General features: G+C 38.7%; 1 protein-coding gene and 1 pseudogene across 3 annotated transcripts in view; both read left to right on the plus strand.

The window, feature by feature from the left end:
* The window catches only part of TENM1 (teneurin transmembrane protein 1), an 805114-nt gene that overhangs the window by 456189 nt on the left and 324794 nt on the right, over positions 1–24131 (plus strand). For all 3 annotated transcript variants that reach the window (XM_059385607.1, XM_059385606.1, XM_059385608.1), the window contains exon 6: positions 8876–9116. In XM_059385607.1, the coding sequence (XP_059241590.1) occupies positions 8876–9116 (241 nt within the window). The remainder of the gene's footprint in view (positions 1–8875; positions 9117–24131) is intronic.
* Positions 6086–6209, plus strand: LOC132007879 (5S ribosomal RNA; annotated as a pseudogene).

Raw genomic sequence — 24131 nt, forward strand, 5'->3', positions numbered from 1 at the left:
TTTTTTTTTGGCCCCAACATATTTGAATAACATGTACATGTGTATAACAGTCCCGTGAGAATACCAAGATTTTTGTTCCCAATCCCCACCCTGCCCCATTTTCTATTTTGGAGAGGAGGAATAAACAAATTTTTCATCACCCCCATGGTATGCGTATAATCGTTTTATCAGGAAGTGGGTGTAGGAACTAGTGATCAGAATGGTTTATGGGATCACAGTTGATCATCAAACTTTGGTATGTTTGGATCTTATAGTTGAGAACTTGCTGAACTCTGGCAAAACGTGGGTGAAATGTGAGAATTGTCTGGTCTTGTGAATGCTATTGTAACAGTGCTGTCTGTCCCCCACTGTTTCGGGTGGTAGCTATGTACCTGTTCAATCCCCAGGTATACATACTAGAACTCATCTTCACCACCCCATTGGATGTCCACAGGTCTCCTTTCTTCCTAAAGTCATGCTGGGGGAGAGGAACTACAGAATATGTGGAACATTTTTCACCAAATAGCCAGATAGTATTGGTTAGATAATGGTATTAATAATCAGTACATTTCTTCAGTCTTTACTTGAAATAAAGTTTGGAGTGGAGGGGCTAAAACCTCCCCAGCCTTCCTTAGTCCTCCATGCTTTGTTCCTATCCTGTAGGATTGCTTTGTCTTTTACTTCTTGTTTTTTATTACTCTTAGTATAGCTTGCCCTCATTATTTAACATATGGTAGTATGAAAAATATTTTTCTTAGAGTTTCAAACACAGTCATAATGTTTTCTTGATTGGTGCTCCAAACATTCAGAGTTCCATTTTCATAAATAACATTAAAATGATTTTTATCCATTGCTTTTTGAACAAATACAGGATGACCATTTGTAATAGTCTAATAAAAAAACCGCAAAGCTCTGAAAGTGAAAACTTTGTAAAATTTCAGAATATGTTATTAGCTAATTTATTAAATGATTCACTGTCAATTAATTCATAACCCTTCATTACCTACTTGCAAATAAATAATGAACTTGGGATTGAAAATAATTGAAATACCTACATACAACTTTGGTTTGAGGATAAAGTAAATATGAACTTTTAAGGATCATTACTTTCTTATATTTTCTTTTTGATATACTTCACTGCCTAATAATGGAAGCCACAGCATCATTGTCAGCATAAGATAAAACAGGGCAATTATCTATTTCTTGTTTCCTGGTACATAATGGATAATAGAGTTTCCTTCAAGACCACAGTGAAAAAGGCTTTGGCCAACCACTAATTTCAATTGTTAATTAATACTGTATATTAATATTTAGAATTTGACATTTAAAATTCCAAGTCATACTATAAAGTAGAGCTCTTTACCACTCTATTTAGGAAAATTAATAGGTAACAATTGTATTGACCTCACTTTTCCTTTTTTTATAACATTGCCAAACTGCTCTGAAAATATAAGCAAGGATGTATCCATCCTGTATTTTCACAACCAAGAAAATTAGGTAGCTTGAACATTTCAATAATTTAAGGAAAACAGCATTTAGCCACAGTCCTGTCTTTTTTTTTTCTTGATTGTGAAGTCCTAGTTTGTTTGTCTTAATCTGTGTCAGAGAGTTGATTGAGTTAACAAACCAGCCACTTATTGGCAGGAATATTGACTATTATTCGTAAGATTGGCTAATTGCGCTATGTAAAGCCAATACAGTGCACAGCACAGTTGGATTCCCCCTGTAACAGGGAGAAATGGGTTGGGAAATGTGTAGCTTGTACAATACACAGGAGAATAAGAAAATAAATTAATGAGACCTGGAAAATAAGAAGCTCAAACTTGCTGGAGGTAGACCAGCACATCCTTTGAAGATAAGCATCAGTTTATGGAGAGACTAAAGTGTAAATACAAGTTTCAGCATAAACATGTCAAAGGAGTGTAGGTGCTTCAATGTTGACCTTTATTTTCAATGTTTGTACCAAAGATCAACCTAACTGACAAAAATTAATAGAGCATACTCTGTTACTTGCTGTCTTGGTAAGAGAACCATTCGAAGTCCTCAAAGGATATACTTCACGGTCTCAAAGATAGTATGCAGCATCGCAGAGCCCTGGAACCATGCATAGTGCAGTCATCTAGAACCAGAATGAAACCATGTAAACTGGAAAACATTATTTATTGTTGACCTTCCCCCCAGATCTTCTGTGACTCTTCTCCTGCAGTCATGTGCTTTAAATGCCAATTCTCTGTTTCTCTCTCCTGCTGCCTCTTTCTCTTGTCTGTCTCACTCATATACATGCCCATACATACACACAAATATCTATTAAACATTAGCTATTTAATAGACTTTATTTCCGTTCTCAATCTAATTGTTTATTTAACTAATGAATCTGCTTTTATTGAAGGCTAAGGGTACATTAATATTAAAGTTGTATTATTTGAGCCAGGGAAGTGATAAGGTGTACCTGTTTACTCAATTTTCTTCTGAAAACCAATTTTCTTACCTTCATATTCTTTGAGCCTCTAATAATAATTATAAGGTGGAGAACAGAAACGTCCACAGCCAGATACACTTAAGACTAATTTGGTGATCACCAAGCACTATCAAGTTAATGGATATTAGCCATAACATGCGAATTTATAAACCACCTCCTCACAGGTTGTGAAAGCTCCTTGTGGAAAGTAAAGTAGTATAAAGTAGTAATATACATTTAGAATTAGTAGTAATAGTTAATATTAATAATAAACCTCTCCTCTTTATTTTAAACCATTTCCTCTTTATTTCCTCTTCTGCCTAGAAGGGCGAACAGCTTAGAAAAGCAACCCAGGGAACCAAAGGCTTATAATTGGCCTCAAGAGACTTGACACAAGTAGTTATGGCAATAACCCTTGGTGCCCTGATGTTCCTTGCTCATGTAGATTACCAGGGCCTTCATAAGCATTAATTAATGTTACCTCATAAGAGTTCAGAGAGGCGGTTAAATACTAATACAGGCCCATAATCCTTCATCAAAAATCTTTGGGGTCCTTTTGTTTCAAAATTCAGAATTTTTCAGATTTTACACAGGTAATGCCATGCATATATTATATGTTATGTAACTCTCAGCATCCTTTAATAATGCATCAATATTTCTGTAACTAAATGTATAAAAATTCTCTAAATGAAATAAAGACCATAAATACCTTTATTTCAGTTTAGATCAAGTTTTGCTACCAAATGAATGAGAAAGAAAAACAGTTTTCAGGAATCTTTTGATTCTGGAGCTGCCGACGAGGTATTGTCCCTCCATCTTCTCTTTGGCCAGTGATGTACTGAAACACAGGGGCGCCTGGGTGGCTCAGTGGGTTAAGCCACTGCCTTCGGTTCAGGTCATGATCTCAGTGTCCTGGGATCAAGTCCCGCATCCAGCTCTCTGCTCAGCGGGGGGCCTGCTTCCCCCTCTCTCTCTGCTTGCCTTTCTGTCTACTTGTGATCTCTCTCTGTCAAATAAATAAACAAAATCTTTAAAAACAAAGTTCACCTTAAAAAAAATTCTTATATGAAACACAGACTGAAGGCCAAGAAAGGCAGACATGTTTTCTGACTCCCTGTGACCTTTTTCTATACCTTTGAGAATGTATGTGCTCGGGGTGCCTGGGTGGCTCAGTGGGTTAAGCCTCTGCCTTCGGCTCAGGTCATGATCCCAGGGTCCTGGGATTGAGTCCTGCATCAGGCTCTCCGCTCAGCAGGGAGCCTGCTTCCTCCTCTCTCTCTGCCTGCCTCTGCCTACTTGTGATCTCTGTCTGTCAAATAAATAAATAAAATCTTTAAAAATAAAAAGAATATATGTGCTTCTCTTGGCAACATATACTGCATAGTAACTTTGGGGAAGAAAAAAAGACATTTTGAAGATTATTGTCCTAGTATCAGTACAGAAAAGTTTGATTGGTTAACAGGGATCTGGTGTGTCTACTTTGGTCACATTTTTCAGAAAAGAATTATCCATTTGGCATTGCCGTATTAATGACAGTATTTATTTTTAACACTTACAGAAAATTATTTTCATGTACAGTCAGTTCTGCTACAACACATGTTTTGAAAACATTAATTTGTTCTCATGCTATTGGTATCTTTGAGAACAATTTGAACTTAAGACAAATTTCGTGTTTGCATATGTGTGATTCCATCTGTTAAAAATACTGGGGAAGGCAGAAAACTGCACCCAGCAGAACAAACCATGTAGGAATATACAAAATGCACACGTGCATATACCTGAAACATCTACCAGTTGTCTTGGACAACTGGTCGCGTTCTGTTAGGACATTCGCCCATCCACAGTTGGGGTTAGATCTTTCTGTGTGACTCAGACAACCCTCCTCCCATCACTCCACAGTAACTTGTAAGTTGCAACCCATCTGACACCCACTTTCACAAGCAAACTTCAGGTCTTGTGCTCCAGACCCTTTTTCCCCATAAACCCTTTTCCAGTGCATGATTTTGCATAGGGCAATGAACATTAGAAATGAATGTAACTATAAGGATAGCCCAATGGACTGTTAATGAAGCATAGGGGGTGGCACCCTAATGGACCCTTCAATAAGTTCCCCCACAGTGTTTCTGAGTAGAAGTATTCTAATTTCTGGCGAAAAGTTGCTCGAGCTAAAAACCAACAAAACCGGAGGGCCTGCGTTGCTCCATGAGTTAAGGGCTCTGCCTTTGGCTCACGTCATGATCCCAGGGTCCTGGGATCGAGCCCCACATCGGGCTCTCTGCTCAGCGGGGAGCCTGCTTCCCCCTCTCTCTCTGCCTGCCTCTCTGCCTACTTGTAATCTGTCTGTCAAATAAATAAATAAAATATTTAAAAGAAAAAAAAAAAACAGAAAACCCAACTAGGCATGCCCACTTTCTTTTCCCGCTTCCCTTTGGAGACAATGGCAATGTTGTTTCTGAAGGCCTATACTTCTGTTAACAGTTTTGCCACGCCTGAAATGCCTGAGATATACAATTTGGAGGAATTTTCCTTGCCTGGAGATTTTTCTTACCAAGTTATTTTGGACCTCAAACCTGAAACTGGATCCTACCCAAGTATATTATGTGAATTAGACCTTTCCATCTGAAATCTTAATTTACTTTCAGAAAGGTTTATAAGTATGTCCAGATATCCACATTTGCATAATCACTACACCTCCCCCCTCCCTTGTGTCTCTCTCTTGGACACAGAAATGTATGGCTGCCAGATACATTTGGAAGTGAGTGCATATGGACTCTTCACCCCTTGGAACTGGTGTTCTAAAGCTCCTGACACTGAACCCTAATGTATTTTTCATTAGTGTTTAATGTTGGAAAATCCCATTTCATGGAGCCCAAGGATTAAATTACTTCATTTGGAAGAGAGCAAGTGCACTCCCCATCTTTTTCCTGAGGTGAAAAAAAGAATGAAGCTGAGATCATTTGCATTTCATAAGGGCTTAAGGTCTGGATGTATTCCACTCAATTCCACAATCCAATATTGTAAAAGCTTTTAAAGACAATATTAACAAGTAGGGAAACCACTGCATATTTAAAATGTGGAAATAAAATACACAATAAAATAGTTATAAATCAACCCCCCCACACACACACAATCAAAATAACTATACAAAGCAGTTCTACCTGTAGCAGAAGTGCTATAATATTTTATAATAATACCATGATTGTACTTTTCAATGAAGCAGAATTTTTATCATGTTTCATAATAAAGGAGTTGCAAAGATTTTAAGGAAATCTAGCAAGCAATAAATCCAGATGGTAATGAGTGATTATTCTTTTGAACAATTGTACTGAATAGAGACTTTGTATCTTTTGAATAACTGTACTGACACAAATACCTACTGATTAAGATAATAGATGTCTCATGCCATTTGGAGGTGTTCTGGACCCAAGACCTAAACTTGATTCCTTTTCTTCTTCTGCCTCTGGACTCCCACCCTTCATTTCCCTTGCTTGCATCATTAAGTTCATGGATTTAGATGGCAAGTCCATAGAGTGTGTCACTGCAGCTCTTTCCGTGTCTTGGACAGACATGATTTTAAGCACCTTCTTTGGGGTATCACTGTCCTTCTCCATGGCCGTTGGAGAGAGTTCACTAAGACCTTGAAGGGGAGTCTACGGCCATACCACCCTGAACACGCCCGATCTCGTCTGATCTCGGAAGCTAAGCAGGGTCGGGCCTGGTTAGTACTTGGATGGGAGACCTTGAAGGGGAAAACCTACTGGCTCTGTGAACTATCAAATAGATACCCAATGGCCACATCAGAATGAAAGAGCTCAGGGGACACGGAGAGGGGTTCTCTAGGTCCCATGGGGGAGTGAAATAAAAGCTCTTAGGAATCTTACCCTGTACCTAGCATTGTGCTTATATGATACGCAAGAAAAGGAGATGATCTTGCTCTATGAAATATGCAGTCAGTTTTGGTAGATAAGACAGAAACATGGGCTAACAAAGAGACTACTATAATATTGCAAACCCAGGGGCCAAAGTTATGATAAGAATAGTAAATGTTAAAGTCAGAGAAGACAATCATATTTATTTTCCAAAATACCTTATGAAAAAAAGTGCTGGGCTGGGCTGGGTGGGAGTCATCAGACATAGGCTGACAAATTCATGCAAGGTGAATGACTTTGAGCAAGTCACGTTACCTCTCTGAGCCTTGGTTTCTCATCTGTAAAATGGAGAGAGGAGAAGGGAGAGCTGAACTAGGTGATCCCTCTAGTCATTTCCAGTCTGAAAGTTTCATCCTTTGACTACATTTAATAAACAAGCAGTCATTGACATACTATGTCCAAGCACGTTACATGAATTAAATTTAATTGCTAAGAGAAAGGATGATTATCTCCATTTTACAAATAAGGAGTTAACATTTCTAAATGACAGAGGCAGAACTCAAACCCAGGTTTGCCGTAGCCCCAAATTCTACGCTCTTTCCACAATGCTGCACCACATACTAGCACACCAAATCATCTTCCTTTTCCACGTTTAAGGAGATAAGATCTAAGGGAGGGAAACAGACATATAAACAAATAACCACAATGGAAGGTGGTATGTCTTAAGTGAAAAATCCAGAAGATATGGAGGAGTCTGTGTCTCTAAAGCTTAAGGGGGTAAAGAAAGCTTGTATGACAAAGGTCTACATGTAGTGAATGGAGCACTGGCCAGAGAGTCAGGAGACGTGGGTTCTAGTTTTGGCCATGCCAAGTGTCCCTGGACAAGCTGTTCTCTGGACATCAGTTTTCTCATCTGCAAAACGAAAGTATCTTCAAGGTCTTTGGGGTTCCAACATTTAATGCTTTTCTGAGTCTAAAGATGGAAAGCATACTTCTAGTTATGGTTATGAATATGAGCCCAGAGGTTTAAAAAAATTAATGAGATGTTAAGTGCTTGTGATGATATTTTTAGTGGATATGGGATTTGGGCTGGGCCTGGAATAATGGGGCTGATTTTGAAAATTCATGAAGCATTTTAGTTCCTTTTAAATAGCCAAGGGTAGCGGACTATCTAAAGGGATATTTTATATTAAAATGAATGATCACTACTCCTTTCCCTATCTATCTTTTGTACATTTTCCTTTTTCATACAGCAAGTTTATTTAAAGTAGAAAACATAGCCAAGAATTTGTTATGCTCTTGGGGCACCAGTATTATTTTAAAATATGAAAACCATGCCAGTGTCTTCGAAATTCAAGTTTGAGGTAAAAGGATGGAAAGAAGCTATTTTTTTCCCTGTGATCAGCCACTGCAAAGTGAGTCTCAGCACAAACCAGCTGAGCCCTTTTGCTAGGCATGGAAAGCCTCTGGCATTTTTCTGCTTTTCAACTCTCAGTCATTTGGGAGGTGGGACAAAGCCATGCTGTCTACAAAGTTTATCCAGAACGTGCTGGTGTTACAAGAGATCACTTGACATCTATTATGTTTCTCCTGTAGAAAAGAGGTGGCTATCAGCTACAATAGTGATTCCTTTTCAAAGGGGTTTAATTGGGGCATTTCTCATGGGCCAAATTCTAACTCGCTGCCTATACATGTGCCTGCCAGGAAAACAGTGGAAAAATACCAAACAATAGCAACAACAGAAGTCTGAGGACCGCTGTCCCAGGCTGCCCCCGCTGCAAACAGGCAGAGAGAGAAAAAAAAAAAAAAATGGTTTCCCTTCTGCCAAAGCTGCGGCTAATATGGCAGAGCTCCTAGAAAGGTGTGGCAGGTGGGGGAGGGGAGCAGATTGTGTGCTGCACGGCCATGGAAATACATATAATAACCTGAACAAACTCCTTTTAGCCTACCTCGAACAAGTAGCACTCTTAGTTGGGGGCGGGCTGGGGGGGGATGGGTGCTGGCGAAGAGATGAGTTTCAGGCAGTCGAGTTCCACACTCAAGGAGCTGAGCTGTTTTTCTGAAGTAGGGATTTGCTCCTGGGTAGGCAGGCTAGCATCCTTTCCTGAGGTGAACCAGAAGGTGGCCTTATACTTTTATTTCGAGGGTCGAATGATTTCTTTGTAACAAATTTGTGCCTTTCACTGGTATTTTCTGAAGTGAGACTTTTGCAACTGATGGAAATCGGCTCACTTCTGTTCTGTAACTTAGTGTCTTCTTGATGATTTATTTGTTCGGTAGCAGAAACTATGACAAATTGTGTGAGGCAGCCTCATTTACTTTTTAGCTGCTATAGCCCTGAAGAATTTGCATGTAAATGCAACTGTGAATGTTTTACATATCATAAGCGTGCTGCACGTGTTTTTGTAAGTTAAGTGACATTTTTACAGATAGACTGAACTTGAGACTCCTTGGCCCCCACCCCACAGGTTATATTCTTCTAAAATCCTCAGTCTGACAAGCTGTGTTTTCCTGACTGCCAAGTGGGAGAGTAAGTCTCTATTTGGTGTTTTTCTTCTCTCCTCTTTAGACATGCAGAGCAGCCCACACAACCAGTTCACCTTCAGACCCCTCCCGCCGCCGCCGCCGCCTCCGCATGCGTGCACCTGTGCCAGGAAGCCGCCCCCTGCCGCTGACTCTCTTCAGAGGAGATCAATGACTACCCGCAGCCAGCCCAGCCCAGCTGCTCCACCTCCCCCAACCAGTACACAGGATTCGGTTCATCTGCATAACAGCTGGGTCTTGAATAGCAACATACCCTTGGAGACCAGGTACTTCAGCTATTATTGATCCCAATAACTTAAATATTGGCAGAGGATGATCCCACCTAGTGCCGAAATTCATCTCACCATAGACCTCTACAGAGACACACAGATGCACTCAGAGAGGCACACCCAGATGCCTGGGCAGAAGGCAGCCCCTCTGCAGGCACAGGAGCACACACAGATGCACACATCTAGATTTGAACACACTCACTGACACAGACCAAAACAGATTCACTTGGAAAGATGAAAGCACAGTTGCATAAACACCCCACAGGCAGCCACCCCCAAAACATATGAAACAAAGCAATTATCTAATCTACCAATGCTCCTTCCATGTAAAAGGAACTCGCCCCTTGTTTTAGGAAACTGCAACATTACAGGAAAATCCAAACACAATTAGAGGAACAGTGATAATTTGGATTTTATTTATTATAAGATTCTTTCAAAAAGTAAGTTGCCTTCAAATGTTTTTAAAAAGGATTTGCTTCATATATTGAAGGTCCATGTGTACTTTAAAAAAAAAAAAAGATTTTATTTATTTATTTGACAGACAAAGATCACAAGTAGGCAGAGAGGCAGGCAGAGAGAGGAGAAACCAGGCTCCCCAAGGAGCAGAGAGCCCAATGCAGGGCTCAATCCCAGGACCCTGGGATCATGAGCTGAGCCAAAGGCAGAGGCTTTAACCCATGAGCCACCCAGGTGCCCCTCCATGTGTACTTTTAAAAACTCAATTCTGCCTCTAGGGTGCTGTTTGGTCTTCTGACAAAAACTTTGCCTCTATTTTTCTGGCACTTCGCATATTTGGGCTTTCAGATTCACTCTTTAAATCTTTGGCATGGGATTAAAGTTACAGATCTAGGTGTCTGGGTCATAATAGACTTTAGCACTAGAGGCGATTAAATGAGAAATTATTCATCATATCTAGGCACTCCCTCTTAAATCAAAAATTGCAACTTTCTATTAACATAGAAAGACATTACCCAATAAAACATATGATTTTGTTATCTTTTAAATTCAAGGACTTCCCCTTGCCTTCTATATGCCTTATTTAGATCTACTACCAAAGCTTTTTCTGAACACATTTGTATGTAAACAATGGGTATAATATATCACTTGATAAGCAATGTGTGCTGTCAACTCTGATCAATTTCCATCCCAATATCTGGGAATTGGAATGGAAAGGGGAGGACTAATAAACCCACATTATGAGCCTGCTTATTTTTTTTCATAGCAGATTAAGTTGTATGCCAGCTGTGGCATCGGTGAATATGTCACCACCAACAAACTGAGAGCATTGTGGCTCAAATCCAGGAAACTCTATATCATCCATCACTATTAGATTAAATAGATTCATAAACTGATATTTTTATTATCTCCCAAGAGAAAATGTAACAGTCATCTCTGATGGTGAAGATAACCCAATTAGAACTGTACTAACTGTACTAGTAATAGTGTTTGTGTATCGTTTCTTTCTTTCTTTTTTTTTTTTAATGAAAGAGGAAGGTGAATGAGGTGAGAGAAGCAGAGAACAATGTATATCTTCAAGGAGTTTTTGCTAATGTTGGTGATTTACTCACTCCTGTTTAAAATTTATTTACTCACTCTTTTAATTCCTTTGCAGGGCTTAGTGATAGAGAGCTAAGGAAACAATGGGGCAATCTGGTTATCTAGCAATCATGACAAGGAAAAAAAAATCATGACACACTCCTTCCCTCTAAGAAGCTGAATAACAGGAAATCTGGAAGGAGGATGGGGAATGGGTCTCAGGCAAATGAAAAGGGAAAACTATTCTTATTTGAAGTGTACATCTAGGCATGTTTGTACAAACTGCACCCACGGACCTTCTGTATCCATGCAACGAATGTATTAATTGGTCTCAGCTTCATAAGAAGCAGAGAAGAACATAAGTTTTCATGTGAGATTGTGCAGAGAGTACCTTTTTAGTACATTTGAGGATATATTCAGTATCACAAAGACAAATTTTTAAAAAACCTAGAAACCCTATCAGCTTGATGAGATAGGATTTCCCAAATATATCCTTTAAAATGCTTGCTTCGCATGGAGTCAGTAAAAGGTAGCTCTGGGGGTGTGTGTCTCAGCTTCCCCATCTCTAAAAGTGAACATAGAAATGCCTGTCTCAACAAGTTGTGCAGAAGATCAAGCTAGTATGGCAGAAAGTGCCTCGTACATTGCAAAGCGTTATACAACTCAAAGGTATTACATTTTTTAATTTTTTAAATCATTATTAAATTATTTTAAAAATTAAAAAAATAAAAATTCTTATAATTAAAAATTCTATTAAATGTAATTTTATTAAACTTTATTAAAATTCTATTAAAAATAAAATTTTTAAAAATACTGTTATCCTTACTAAGTAGTCACAAACCTCTGCTTAAATAGCTCCAATACAGGTAATTGATTTATTCCAAAGGCATTCCATCCCATCTCAGGCAACTATTGGAGGATACTTCTTGAACCCAAATTTCCCACCTCTTTTTTTTTTTTTTTAAAGATTTTATTTATTTGACAGAGAGAGATACAGCAAGAGAGGGAACACAGCAGAGGAGTGGGAGAGGGAGAAGCAGGCTTCCCACTGAGCAGGGAGCCTGATGTGGGGCTCGATCCCAGGACCCCGGATCATAACCTGAGCTGAAGACAGACACTTAACGACTGAGCCACCCAGGTGCCCCCCAAATCTCCCACCTCTTAATTCTGCCCATTTCTCCCAGATCTAGTTCTACAGTCTCCCAGAATAAGTAAAATGCCTCACACGCCTGACAACCCTTCACCGCTCCTGATCCTGTTCTTTGACCGAAATGTTTCCCCATCAGCTGGTTTCAGATCCTCCATCTTGGTCTCTTTCTTAGAATACAGTTCTAAACTGCTGCCTGCACTTCTCTTAAAGTGTCCTACCCAAGGCTGAATGCAGGTGGGTAGTTTTATTAGGCTCCTTGGTAGCAGGGAGCAGTTTGTCTAGGTTGCCTCAAATAACTGAGAACATCTTTTCAAGATTAAGTAGTCCCCCGTTATTGGCAGTTTTGTGTTCTATAATTTCAGTAACCCATGGTCAACTCTGGTCTAGAAACAGATAATCCTCCTTCTGACTTAGCATCAGAAGGTCAGTAGTAGCCTGATGCTGTGTCAAAAGGCCTCGGTCAATCCCACATTTTATCTCATCAGATAGGCATTTTATCATCTCACAGCATCACAAGAAGAAGGGAGAATACAGGAAAGTATCTTAAGAGAGAGACCATATTCATATAACATCTATTATAATATATTGTTATAATTATTCTATTTTACAATCAGATATGTTGTTAGTCTCTTACTGTGCCTGATTTAGAAATTAAACTCTATCATAGGTATGTATAGAAAAACATAGTATATATATAGGGTTTAGCACTACTGTTCTTGATTTCAGGTATCCATTGGGGATTTTGGAATGTGTGCCCTCAGATAAGGGAAGACAATTAATTGTATTCTCTCAGTCAGGTGAAGCCAAGGGGAGAGAAAGGGTCATATGCTTTAAAAAAAAAAAAAAAAAACACTACAGCACAGCCACCTCTAGTTGCCCCTTGAGCAAGGGCTGGAGAGCAGAGCTGATGTACATTTAGATGAAACTCTCAGCAATCACCGTGATTGACTCATTCCAAAATTTGTGCTGTGACTGACAGTTGGTTTCCTCCTTTGTTCTTTTTTGTAAAAAAAAAAATTTTTTTTAATATTTTATTTATTCATTTGACAGAGATCTCAAGCAGGCAGAAAGTCAGGCAGAGAGAGAGGAAGGGAAGCAGGCTCCCCGCTGAGCAGAGATTTTTATTGGTTTATTTGAGAGAGAAAGAATGAGCAAGAGAGAGAGCACAATTGGGGGGGCGGGGCAGAGGGGGAAGGAGAAGCAGACTCCCTGCTAAGCAGGGAGTCCAATGCGGGACCCCAAGACCGTGACCTGAGCCACAGGCAGATGCTCAACCAACTAAGCCACCCAGGCACCCTGTCCTCTTTGTTCTGACTAAATATTTCCATTAATGCTGTTTACTCCAATATCAGTTTTTTTGTTGGTTACATAACACTACTGGTATACATTGAGAACACTTAGTAATTGAACTCTTACAACTTCTTAAAAAGTTCTGAGGCTAAGCCACCTTTCTTTTATTCTAAAATTGTATAGTTGGAGATTTTTAAAAAGATTTTATTTATTTATTTGACAGAGAGAATGAGAGAGAGAGAGAGCAACAAGCTGGGTGAGGGGCAGAGGGAGAAGCAGGCTCTCTGCTAAGCTGGGAGCCCAACACAGGGCTCAATCCTGGCACTCTGGGACCTGAGACAAAGGCAGACTTTCAACTGACTGAGCCACCCAGGCTACCCTATAGTTGGAGATTTTTAACTGAGTGTTTGGGATGGGGGGTGCAGGTAGAAATATGTTTAAAGCCTTGATTTGGCTTAATTTGATTTCCCTTGTTAGTCCATGGAGGTATAGTTGAATTCTAATTCTGTCATACAAAGTATTTGCATTGTATTGATCCCATAACTGTATCATCTGTACTTTTGTTAGGTTTGCTCTCCTCATTTCTGTGTCAGTCATTAGTAAAAATGTTATGTAAGGGACACCTGGGTGGCTCAGTCAGTTGGGCGTCTGCCTTCAGCTCAGGTCATGGTGTCAGGGTTCTAGAATCAAGCCCCTTGTTGGGCTCCCTGCTCAGCAGGGAGTCTGCTTCTCCCTTTCCCTCTGCTCCTACCCCTGCTTGTGCTCTCTCTCAAGTAAATAAAATCTTTAAAAAATGTTATGTAGGACAAGATCAAGGTGGGAGATCTGTGACATGCCCCTGGAGTCCATCCTAGGGGTTGACACTTATCCATCAGGCAACATTCTTTTACTAGGATACCACCCACATTTCTCCATCTTGTTTATAGGCATATCATCAGAGACCTTGTCAAATGCCTTGTTGATATCCAGATACAATATGCCTACATTTTTACTGATCTGCCAGTCCAATAGCCATGTAAAAATAAAAGTGAAATGAGATTTGTTTAACATGACTTGTTCTTAGAGAATTTGTGCTGCCTACTCATGGTTACTATCTTTTTTTTCTATTTTTCTTTTTTTAAAGATTTTATTTATTTGACAGAGAGAGATCACAAGTAGGCAGAGGAGCAAGCAGAGGGGTGGGGGAGGAAGCAGGCTCCCTGCCTAGCAGAGAGCCCGATGCAGGACTCGATCCTAGGACCCTGAGATCATGACCTGAGCTAAAGGCAGAGGCTCAACCCACTGAGCCACCCAGGCAGCCCTGGTTATTATCTTTTTAAAAAGTGCTTGCAAATCATCCTATTAACAACATGTTCTAGAATTGTGCACGCAGTCAATATCATATCCCTTGATCTAGTTTAAGGATCCCATGTACTTCCTGTTTCTTTTAAAAACCAAAGCCAGTATGCTGTCTCCAGTCTTCTGACACACATCACCCACACCATACCTGAAACTTTAGCAACTATGACAAGGCAATAAAATCTACAAGACTTGTCACCACTCTGGGACGGAATTTTAATTTATTTAGAACAGTTGAGTGCCTTCTTATAAATGACCTTCTTATTCTAAACCTATATCTAAACAACAACAACAACAACTTTACGTTGTCTTCAGCAGGGTGTTTTTTCAAGTTTCAGGCTAACTTGGGGTAGAAACCTTCTTCGCATTATTTTCATCACACCCTCTTATATTTATTTATCCTTGATTTTCATCTCCTCCTTTTGTTCCATGTTCTTTAGAAATCTAAACTGAATAGAGAACACCCCGTGTGGGCATACTGGTTTCAATAGGCAACAAACCTTTCCAACTCTTAATTCATCTCCTTGTTTTTTAAATGTCTCAGGGCATAGAATCACATTGTCTTCACTTTAGAGAATGGTTTTCCTAAAGTCTAGGATTATGCTTCGTCATGTTCTTTTTGACTCTAAGCTACATTGGTTGCTTCCACAAAAGGTTCCCATCACCTCAACTCACCAGTTTCTCTTCTCCAGTCAGTAAGGGAAGCAAGTCTTATTTTCTCGACCTTCTCAGAGGTAGAGTTTTCAGCAAAGGAGGTTGAGGACCTGTCACATATTTGCCTTTAATTAAATGATACATCTAGCAGTTGTCTTTGGAGTTGAAATCACTCATATTCACTATGCTTTACTCTTAGGACACTTTTGTGGTCTGTGTTGGAAATGAGCAAGTGGCTTTTTGGAGACTCCCTGATCCACCATCTATTAGGATATAAACTTGGGCATACTGTGTTAACACTACCTCAGTCTTCTCGTCTCGAAAATAAGGATGATAGTAGCAACATTTTCATAAGGCTGTTGTGAGGATTAAAGGAGTTAATATCCACAATATATTTAGAGCAGCCAGGCACATAGTAAGCACTTGGTAAATGTTAAAATAACAATACCAACAGCAATACACAAGAAACTCTACTTTTGTTCCTATTTTTGTTTTCATCTAATTAAAGATGTTTCTACCCTTATGTTCATGCTTTCCCCAGGTAAACACATCATTTCACTTCCTTTCTTAGTATGCTTTTAAATAGAACATACTCTTTTGCCACTGTCTTAGTCCAACTGGGCTGCTGTAACAAAAACGCTATAGACTGGGATTTTAAAGAGCAGACATTTATTTCTCACAGTTCTGGAGGCTGGGAACTCTGAGATCAAGGCACTGGCAAATCTGGCATCTGAATTCCTATGTCATAGGCTGCTGTCTTCTCTCTGTATCTTCACATGGCAGAAAAGGCAAGGGAGCTCTCTGGAGTTTTCCACTCATAAGGTCTAATTTGGGGAGCTCTCTGCCCTTATGACCTAATCTCATCCTAAAGGCTCAACCTCCAAATATCAACACACTGCAGATTAGATTTCAACATGTGTATTTTGGGGGGATACACTCAATTTATAGCAACTACCAAATTCCAGTCATTAGAACCATTTCCTCCCTTAGGTTGTGATGGCACATGTCCGTGAGGCTTTGTAAGAGTGCCCTATGATAAATCTTTAGATCAGCTTCAGATTGTTACCTGCCTTGTGTCGTTCATAGAAATAACTCTCCTACTACCCAGTATATTCAGAATTATGTCCTGCCCTGAGCCCTCCCTTACTCAGAAATCAGTCTTTCCAGATCCTCCTCTAAGCCTTATCTTTTTTGTGGTGGGATGAGAGGAGCGTCTTTCACAACTGGGAAAGATGCACACATTGCCAAGATGGAGAGAGAGAGTCTGGGTGATGTGTGTAAGTGTACATGCTCAAATAACACTGGACTAAGCTACTTGATATAGTTGTGATTTGGGACACATTACTTAACTTCCATGGGTCTCGATTCCCCATCTGTTCTGTGGAGAAAATGGCAGATCCTCCCTTGTGTGGTTGTTTTAAGAACCAAATAAGATAATCCCTGTAAAACATCTGCTCAGAGCTGGGCACGTAGAAAGTATACAGTAAACAGTATTTTTTATATAAAAGCCTGGGACTGACATGCTGGCAAAGAGAAGAATTCAGGGTCATGACATTTGGAAGATCAAAAATAGGAGGTCAGATTTTGAACCCAGGCTGTAGGGCCAGGGTCTTTACATCCAACCACTTATTGTAGTAAGGAAGGCAAAGTGAAATAAATAACAATACCATAAGTGCTCTATTAAATTTGAGTAATTCCAAGGTAGGAACACTTGGAGGTGGTAGATCTAACCCTATGGAATTGTTGAGATAGGGAAATGGGAAAGTAGAAATTTTCCTGAGAAAATGGCCTGAATGTAATTTATTACTACTAATAAATATAATTAATAATAAAATCATGAGGCAGCAGTAGGTGAAAAATGGAGGAAAAGGCATTCTGGGAAGAGTATTACACTCAAAGGCATGCATAGTGACCAGTTATCCATTTTAGTAATATTAAGACATTATTTTTTTTAATTTTTAATTTTTTATAAACATATATTTTTATCCCCAGGGGTACAGGTCTGTGAATCACCAGGTTTACACACTTCACAGCACTCACCAAAGCACATACCCTCCCCAATGTCCATAATCCCACCCCCTTCTCCCAAACCCCCTCCCCCCAGCAACCCTCAGTTTGTTTTGTGAGATTAAGAGTCACTTATGGTTTGTCTCCCTCCCAATTCCATCTTGTTTCATTGATTCTTCTTCTACCCACTTAAGCCACTATGTTGCATCACCACTTCCTCATATCAGGGAGATCATATGATAAATAAATGAGGCAGAAGAAGACATTATTTTTTCTATTCTTCCCCTCCCTCTTCTTCCATTTGCCATTTATTTATTTAAAAAATTTTTTTAAATTTTTATTTATTTATTTGAGAGAGAGAAAGAGAGAGCACGCTCACGAGTTAGGCAAGGGGCAGAGAGAGAAGCAGACCCCCTGCCGAGCAGGAAGCCCGACGTGGGTCTTGATCCCAGGTCCCCGGGATCATGACCTGAGCCGAAGGCAGATGCTTAACCTACTAAGCCACCCAGGCATCCCCATTTATTATTTTTTTAAGATTTAATTATTTATTTGAGAGAAAGAGAATGTGTGCCTGAGTGCAAATGGGGGGAAGGGCAGAGGGCAGAGCCTAATGTAAGACTCCATCCCAAAACCCTGACATCTAGACCTGAGGCAAAATCATGAGTCAGATGGTTAACTGACTGAGCCACCAAGGTGCCCTTCCATTTGCCATTTAAACCTTTTTCTAGCTTGTCTGGTCTAGATATACTGGTCTGATATATTCCTTTTAATACTAATAAGAGATCATCATTCTGGAACCAAGTCCATAATTTTTAAGCTATGATCCAGAAATCAAAATTTCATTCTGAAACTCCTGCTGTTAAATTGCCATATTCTCCATTCTTGTCCAGAGACTCATCCTTGGATATACTTCAGTTTGCAGATCCTTTTATTCTGATTCTTCTCCAGAAGGTCTCTCTTCCCCTGCCTGTGGGATGAACCTCAATCCCAAAACTGTTCTATACTTTTAGTGGTACAGTGTTACACCTTCTTCATGAAAGTTGGAAGAGTAGTTAAGAGTTTTGATTGTAGAAGCCAAAAAATGTGGGTTTGAGCTTCAGTTCTGCTCCTTATTAACTGTCTATATTTGGGCAAATTATTGCACCTTAGTTTCCTGACCTGGAAATTGGGTTAATAACACTCATTTTCATACTGCTGTTACAAGGATTATTTTAGACCTCACATGTGATTTGCCCTCATTTTAGTTTCCTCCCTCTTTCTGTTATTCCTCTGCGTCATATTCCTCCTTTCTCCATTCCATTGGTACTGGCTTTTGTTCCATTCTAGCTTCTCAGAATCCTGACTGTACCACTTTTCTTTCTGTGTTGGTCTTTCATTTCTGTCCACACACTTTGTATGTGAGTAGATTGCTCTGCCTTTAACACAAGGTTAAATGGAGTACTACTCATTTATATCAGGAACTCAAACATAACCCATTCCCCACAGAAAACTGGGACAGTTCTCTTAGCTTCTTGACCTCTTCATCTGGATTTACTTTGAAATGAAACTATGGCCATTTTTAGTTTCTCTTATTTATTCTCTTTGCTACTCCACAATTCAAACTCCTAACTCAAACTTTACTTGATACTCTTACTCATGGGGAATTTTTGGCCAAGTGTTGGCTCTAGACCTTTACTTGGACCAGCCCTAAGAGATGATGATGGACATTAGCCATGATCTACTCACCATAATGAGTCTTACTTAGAGATTTTGCTGTGATATTTAATACTATTGAGACGTGGATTTACTATTAACATAACTGCTTCAACTAACAAAGACGAATCAGAATTGTGTGGAGGAGTCATGCCTGGCCAGAAGAGGGGGTAGCAGCTATTTTCATTGACTTTTAGTGTATTCTGACAGATGGCTGTAGCTTGGTATGAGGCTAACTGCCCTTGCTGGCTTTAGGCCAGTGTGACAGTCAACAGGATTATTTTTACAAAAGAAGAGTCAGGGCCATTGATGGAGGAGATTTTGGCAAAGAAAGGAAATAAATGAAATTTATATGACGCATGTTTGTGACCAGACTTTTAAAGCTAGTGTCTATCTTGGGGAAATAAGAAATATTCATTAATAGTGATGGCAGTGATTTAAGTATTTAAATATTAACCCATAAATGTAAGTTCTCCAGTGGTAGTTATATTTCTTTGTTACATAGTACTACTAAAATATACCTAACATTTATAAGTAGGATTTTTTTCTTTAGTACATTTGCAATGGAAAAGTAGATTTAGAGACATAATTTTTTCTTTCAATAATGACTAAAGAAAAAAACTCAGAATGTACATATTCAGTGCTTAGATCTAACAATATCTCATGCTTTAATCCTTTAACAGCACTGGGGTTAGCAAAATCTATCTTCAGCCACAGATTTAAAGATTCTTTTTAAGATGGGAAAAGACTTCGTAGAACTAATCTATGCCCTATAAATCCTGTTTACTACAGATGAGCAGGAATCAACCAAGCTTTTCAGCCTACACCAAATGATGGATGTGGAATATGTTGAATTTACATGAAGGAGAATTCTGTAGCCTTAAAAATATATGTTACATAGGGAGAGTAAAAATAGATCTATAATAGTCTATTGTGCTAAAGCAGTGAAGAGCAGTATTTTGGAGATTATCGTAATACAGTCTCTAGTCACTTTGGTGGTGGTATTATTTTTTAAAAAATGCTTTTGATTTGAATATTTTCAGTTTCACTTTCAAAGTATAAGCCATAGGCAAACATAATGTGTTTCATTTTATAAGGAAAGGAAATTTCACCATAGGTGAGATGAAATCTGGTGTTAATATGGAGAGTTTTTTTTTTTTTTAGCAATTCAAATGTGAATCTAAACAGATGTTTCAGGGAATTTTTTAAAAAATGAGTTGGTTGGTGAAATATGTGAGTGTACCAAACCAAAATTAAGGGTTTTTTTAAAAGATTTTTATTTATTTATTTGAGAGGGAGGGAGGAGAGGGAGAGGGAGAAGCAGGCCTCCCCACTGAGCAGGGAGCCGGATGCAGGGCTCAATCCCAGGGGATCATGATCTGAGCAGGAGGCAGACACCCAACCAGCTCAGCCACCCAGGTGCCCCCAAGATTAAATTTTAAAGGAATCTCTGTACAAGACTTTTGCCTCCGCTCCATCATATATACTTACCTATCCTGGGTTGTATATTTAAAATAGAAATACCTGGTTTTGATCAAAAGAGATACTAGTTCTTAAAAATTTCATTGACTACAAAGTTACTTATCCAGTTAATCATAATAAATATTTACATTGCCATGTCAAGTTAATAGACACTTGTCTGTTACATTTTACTAGAAGTATGAAATGTATTTGAAGTAACAAAGAATGATTTTCCTATCAATTATTCTCATTTTCTACAGAGGGGTGTGTGTGTGTGTGTGTGTGTGTGTGTGTGTGTGTGTGTGTGTGAAAGACATTCTACTAAACATCTCCCTTTGGGAGAACCCAGCTGGCTCTTTATTAATTCCACAACACAAAAATGTTTGCAGCTTTAAAAGCAGAAGATAAGATCAGGTTAAGTCTTGAGGTCTTTGAAATGTCTCTGTAAGAATTGTGAAAGTGTGGTACTGACTATTCCATTTAAAGAACAAGAAAACTCAAAAAGAATTGTCCCCTTTGGCGAAGAGATAAGCAAATAAACAGTAACATCTGCTTCTCCATTCTGTTAATCTTTTCTGGTGTGATATCTGAGTATATAAGAATGTGTGTAATGTGAATATGTAAAATGAAAAACAGTTCAATATAAATACTATGATAAATTAATTCTAGCATAAATAAGTTTTTGTAAATTTTGACAAATATTTGTTGAGTGCCCACCATGGATCAGCCAGTATTCTAGTTGCTGAGGCTACAACAGAGAACAAAACAGGAAAAACCCCTGCCTTTATGGAGCTTACATTCTAGTGAGGGAGCCAGCCTTTATCCTCAGATTTAATTATACTGGGGCTAATAATAATTTAGGACCAGGGATCTATAGATGTAGTATGGGAGAAGGAGGAAAGGAATCAAAAATACCTCTTAGAAGCCTTTCTTAACCTGCCTTTGCTTTCCCACAGTACCTTTCATAGAATTTTCCCTTATCTGTGGGCTCCCAGCATCCTGTGTGTATGCTTATGAGGACCTTATTCCATAATACATTTGCACTCTCCAAATATTTTATTTACTTGTCTTTATTCACTGTTGTGACTTGAGTGAAGGACTATGTCTTCCTTTTTTGCTTTGATTCCTCAGTGCTTAGATAATATTGTTCAACAAAATTTTTGTAAGGTATATGGACAGAGTGAGCAGAGAATTATAGATGGAGTAGATTTCTGAAATTGGAAATAGTAATTGGTTGGAGAAGATAATGAGGTTTGTTTTGGGAATGTTGAAACATCCATGAGGGACATCCATACTGGAAATGCTCAATATCCAATAAATAGTTGAAAATAAGGATCTGGGTCCCAGGAGAGAAAGAAAGAGAAAGTTTTCCTCCTACCACCTACCAAATGCTTGCTCTATGCTGAACATTTCGTCAAGCCATTATCACATTTATTCTTAACTTACATTTTTTAAAACTGAGGCTTAAAGAAGTTGAACAATATGTTGCAAGGTCACCAGTTAGTATGTAATGGAGCTAGTTCACTCCTGTGTCTGTCTGATTCCAGAGCTCATGATAGACATGAATAATGGAGAATTTCATGGGTAGACATAATAATTGAATTTCCATGAGTGACGGAGGAAACACTGAAAAACCTAGACAGGGTTTAGTGCAAGAAGTAGACCATAAACCAAACCATCACACCATTTACATCTTAGAGTAGTTCATGAAAGAAAATAAGCCGGCATAGATAATTGAGGAGTAATCATGGAAGAGAAGACACAACGGAAACAATTTCAAGGAGATCACCATCACCATTTTCAAATGCTTCAGAGGAGTGAACTTGAATGTGGATGAGAAGAGACCATTCTTTCTGTCAACTACATACAGACTTGTTGACTTTGAAGCAGCCAATTTCAGTAGAGTGACGAGACTGAAGCTAGACTGCAGTGGGTTGAAAGAATTGGTAAGTGGTGAGAAAATGGAAGTGGAAGGTAGACTACACTTCCGAAATGGAATAGTAGATTGAGAGGAAGCTGAATTAGGACAAAACTTTCATATAAATTGAAAGGAGGAAAAAAAGAGGGGAGGCTACATTCAATGTGGAGGTCGATAGTAGTCACCAGTAGAGCAGTATAGTTGATAGAAAGAAACCAACAGACCAAGTTGGAGATCAAGTTTCCTTACTGGTAACAAACGTGGAAACTTGCAGGAATGGTCACATAATGCGGAAGAACCCTAAATGATCTCTTACAGTGGTAGAGGTTTTTCCAGGCTGCCAGGTTTCAACAAGGGAATACCGCTGATGATGCCACCACCTCTGGGGATTATAAGTCCCTTAGTGCAAGAAGTTTGTTTTTCCTATTCTTACAGTAGAGGGTGGCCCTAAACCCTTTCACCCTTATTTAATGTTGGCTCAAATATAAGTCATATTTGATAAAAGGGCAAGCAGCTATCACTGGCCAACCCAAGATTATCATTTAGACTTCCTGTCTCCATCTGTCATACACAAAACACTAGGTAGTCCTCTGTTGCTAATGAAGATACTTAATAGTGACATATGTACACACAGGGCTTTCATAGACATTATAAAATCTAACTTGTGATTATTTTTAATTCAACTATCAAAATATCAAGTATAACATAAAAACACAGATATCACTGATTCTTTCCTTTTCTAGTGTAATATTACTCTCCCAAATAAATTGACTTTCTCTTCTGAAAGAAAATATTCACACTCTGCTATTTCCCCTACCTTTTGACTAAAATAATTGTTTTTCTTTAAAATCTGTAACAGTCTTATTCTTCCACATTTTGTCATTCAGTAGTATTTTATGGTAACATGGCTGGTTACTTTTTAATAGATACATTTTCAACTAAATGCTTTTTCTTATTTGCCATCTTCCTAAGACTCAGACTGTAGACAATATATATTGTATATATATGTGTGTATGTCTGTGTGCAAATGTGGGTATATGTGCCTATGTTAGTGTGTATGTATAAGTTTCTGTTCTTCAGAGTCCTTTTGCTGGTTATTTCATTTTAACACGAAACAACCCTGAGAAGGTAGACATAATAGAAATTATGCCCAACTTAAAAATGAGGAAACTAAGTCATGGGAAATTTTACTAATGTGTCCCTATGGCAGTTTAGAGCAAGAATTGGAGCTAGAATTCAAATCTCCCTGCAGCCAATCCAATATTCTTTGCACTCTAACAGTTTGTCTCTGGAATGTAAGCTATCCCTTTTTGTCTTTCAGTGAATATTTATAGTTCAGCTAAATTTCCCTGCCTGGAGATGTAATCTACGTTTTATTCTATTTATATTAAAATCTTGATGAGCCTAATGCCCAGAAAACTGGGGGTTCTGGTTAATTGGATTTGGTGAATAGCTTAAGGTTAAATAGAGCTTTTTAAAAATTGCCATTCTTGTTGAAAATCATTCTTAAATATGAATCTACTTTCCATTTTAATCCAAATGATCATAATTTAATCTATTATAATTGAAAATCTTACGTTAAGTAGGGGTTGTCATTCTGAACATGATTTTTTTTTATTGTATAGCACTTTGAATGTAGAAAATATTGTAGAGTGAACAAAATGCATCATGGTTCCAAGATATCCTTTGTGAATTTTGGGTGGCCTTTCCTGAGTAGTTGAAAAAACACTGGATTTAGAACTGGAAATCTTGAGACCAAGTCCAAATCTGCCACTAAATAGCTATGTGACCTTGATAATGTCTCTTTCTTCCTCTCCAACCTCGTTTTGCAGTCAGGTGAGGGAATAAAGCTAGATGGTATTTGATGTCCTTTTGGTCTTTACTTTCTCTGTTATTCTGTAGCTTGTGTTCTTATTATTTGCTCTTCTGCTGAAAGAATCCTGCTCAGGGTATCTTTCCAGTTAGT

This window comes from Mustela nigripes, chromosome X, assembly GCF_022355385.1.
Source record: "Mustela nigripes isolate SB6536 chromosome X, MUSNIG.SB6536, whole genome shotgun sequence".
Classification (NCBI taxonomy): domain Eukaryota; kingdom Metazoa; phylum Chordata; class Mammalia; order Carnivora; family Mustelidae; genus Mustela; species Mustela nigripes.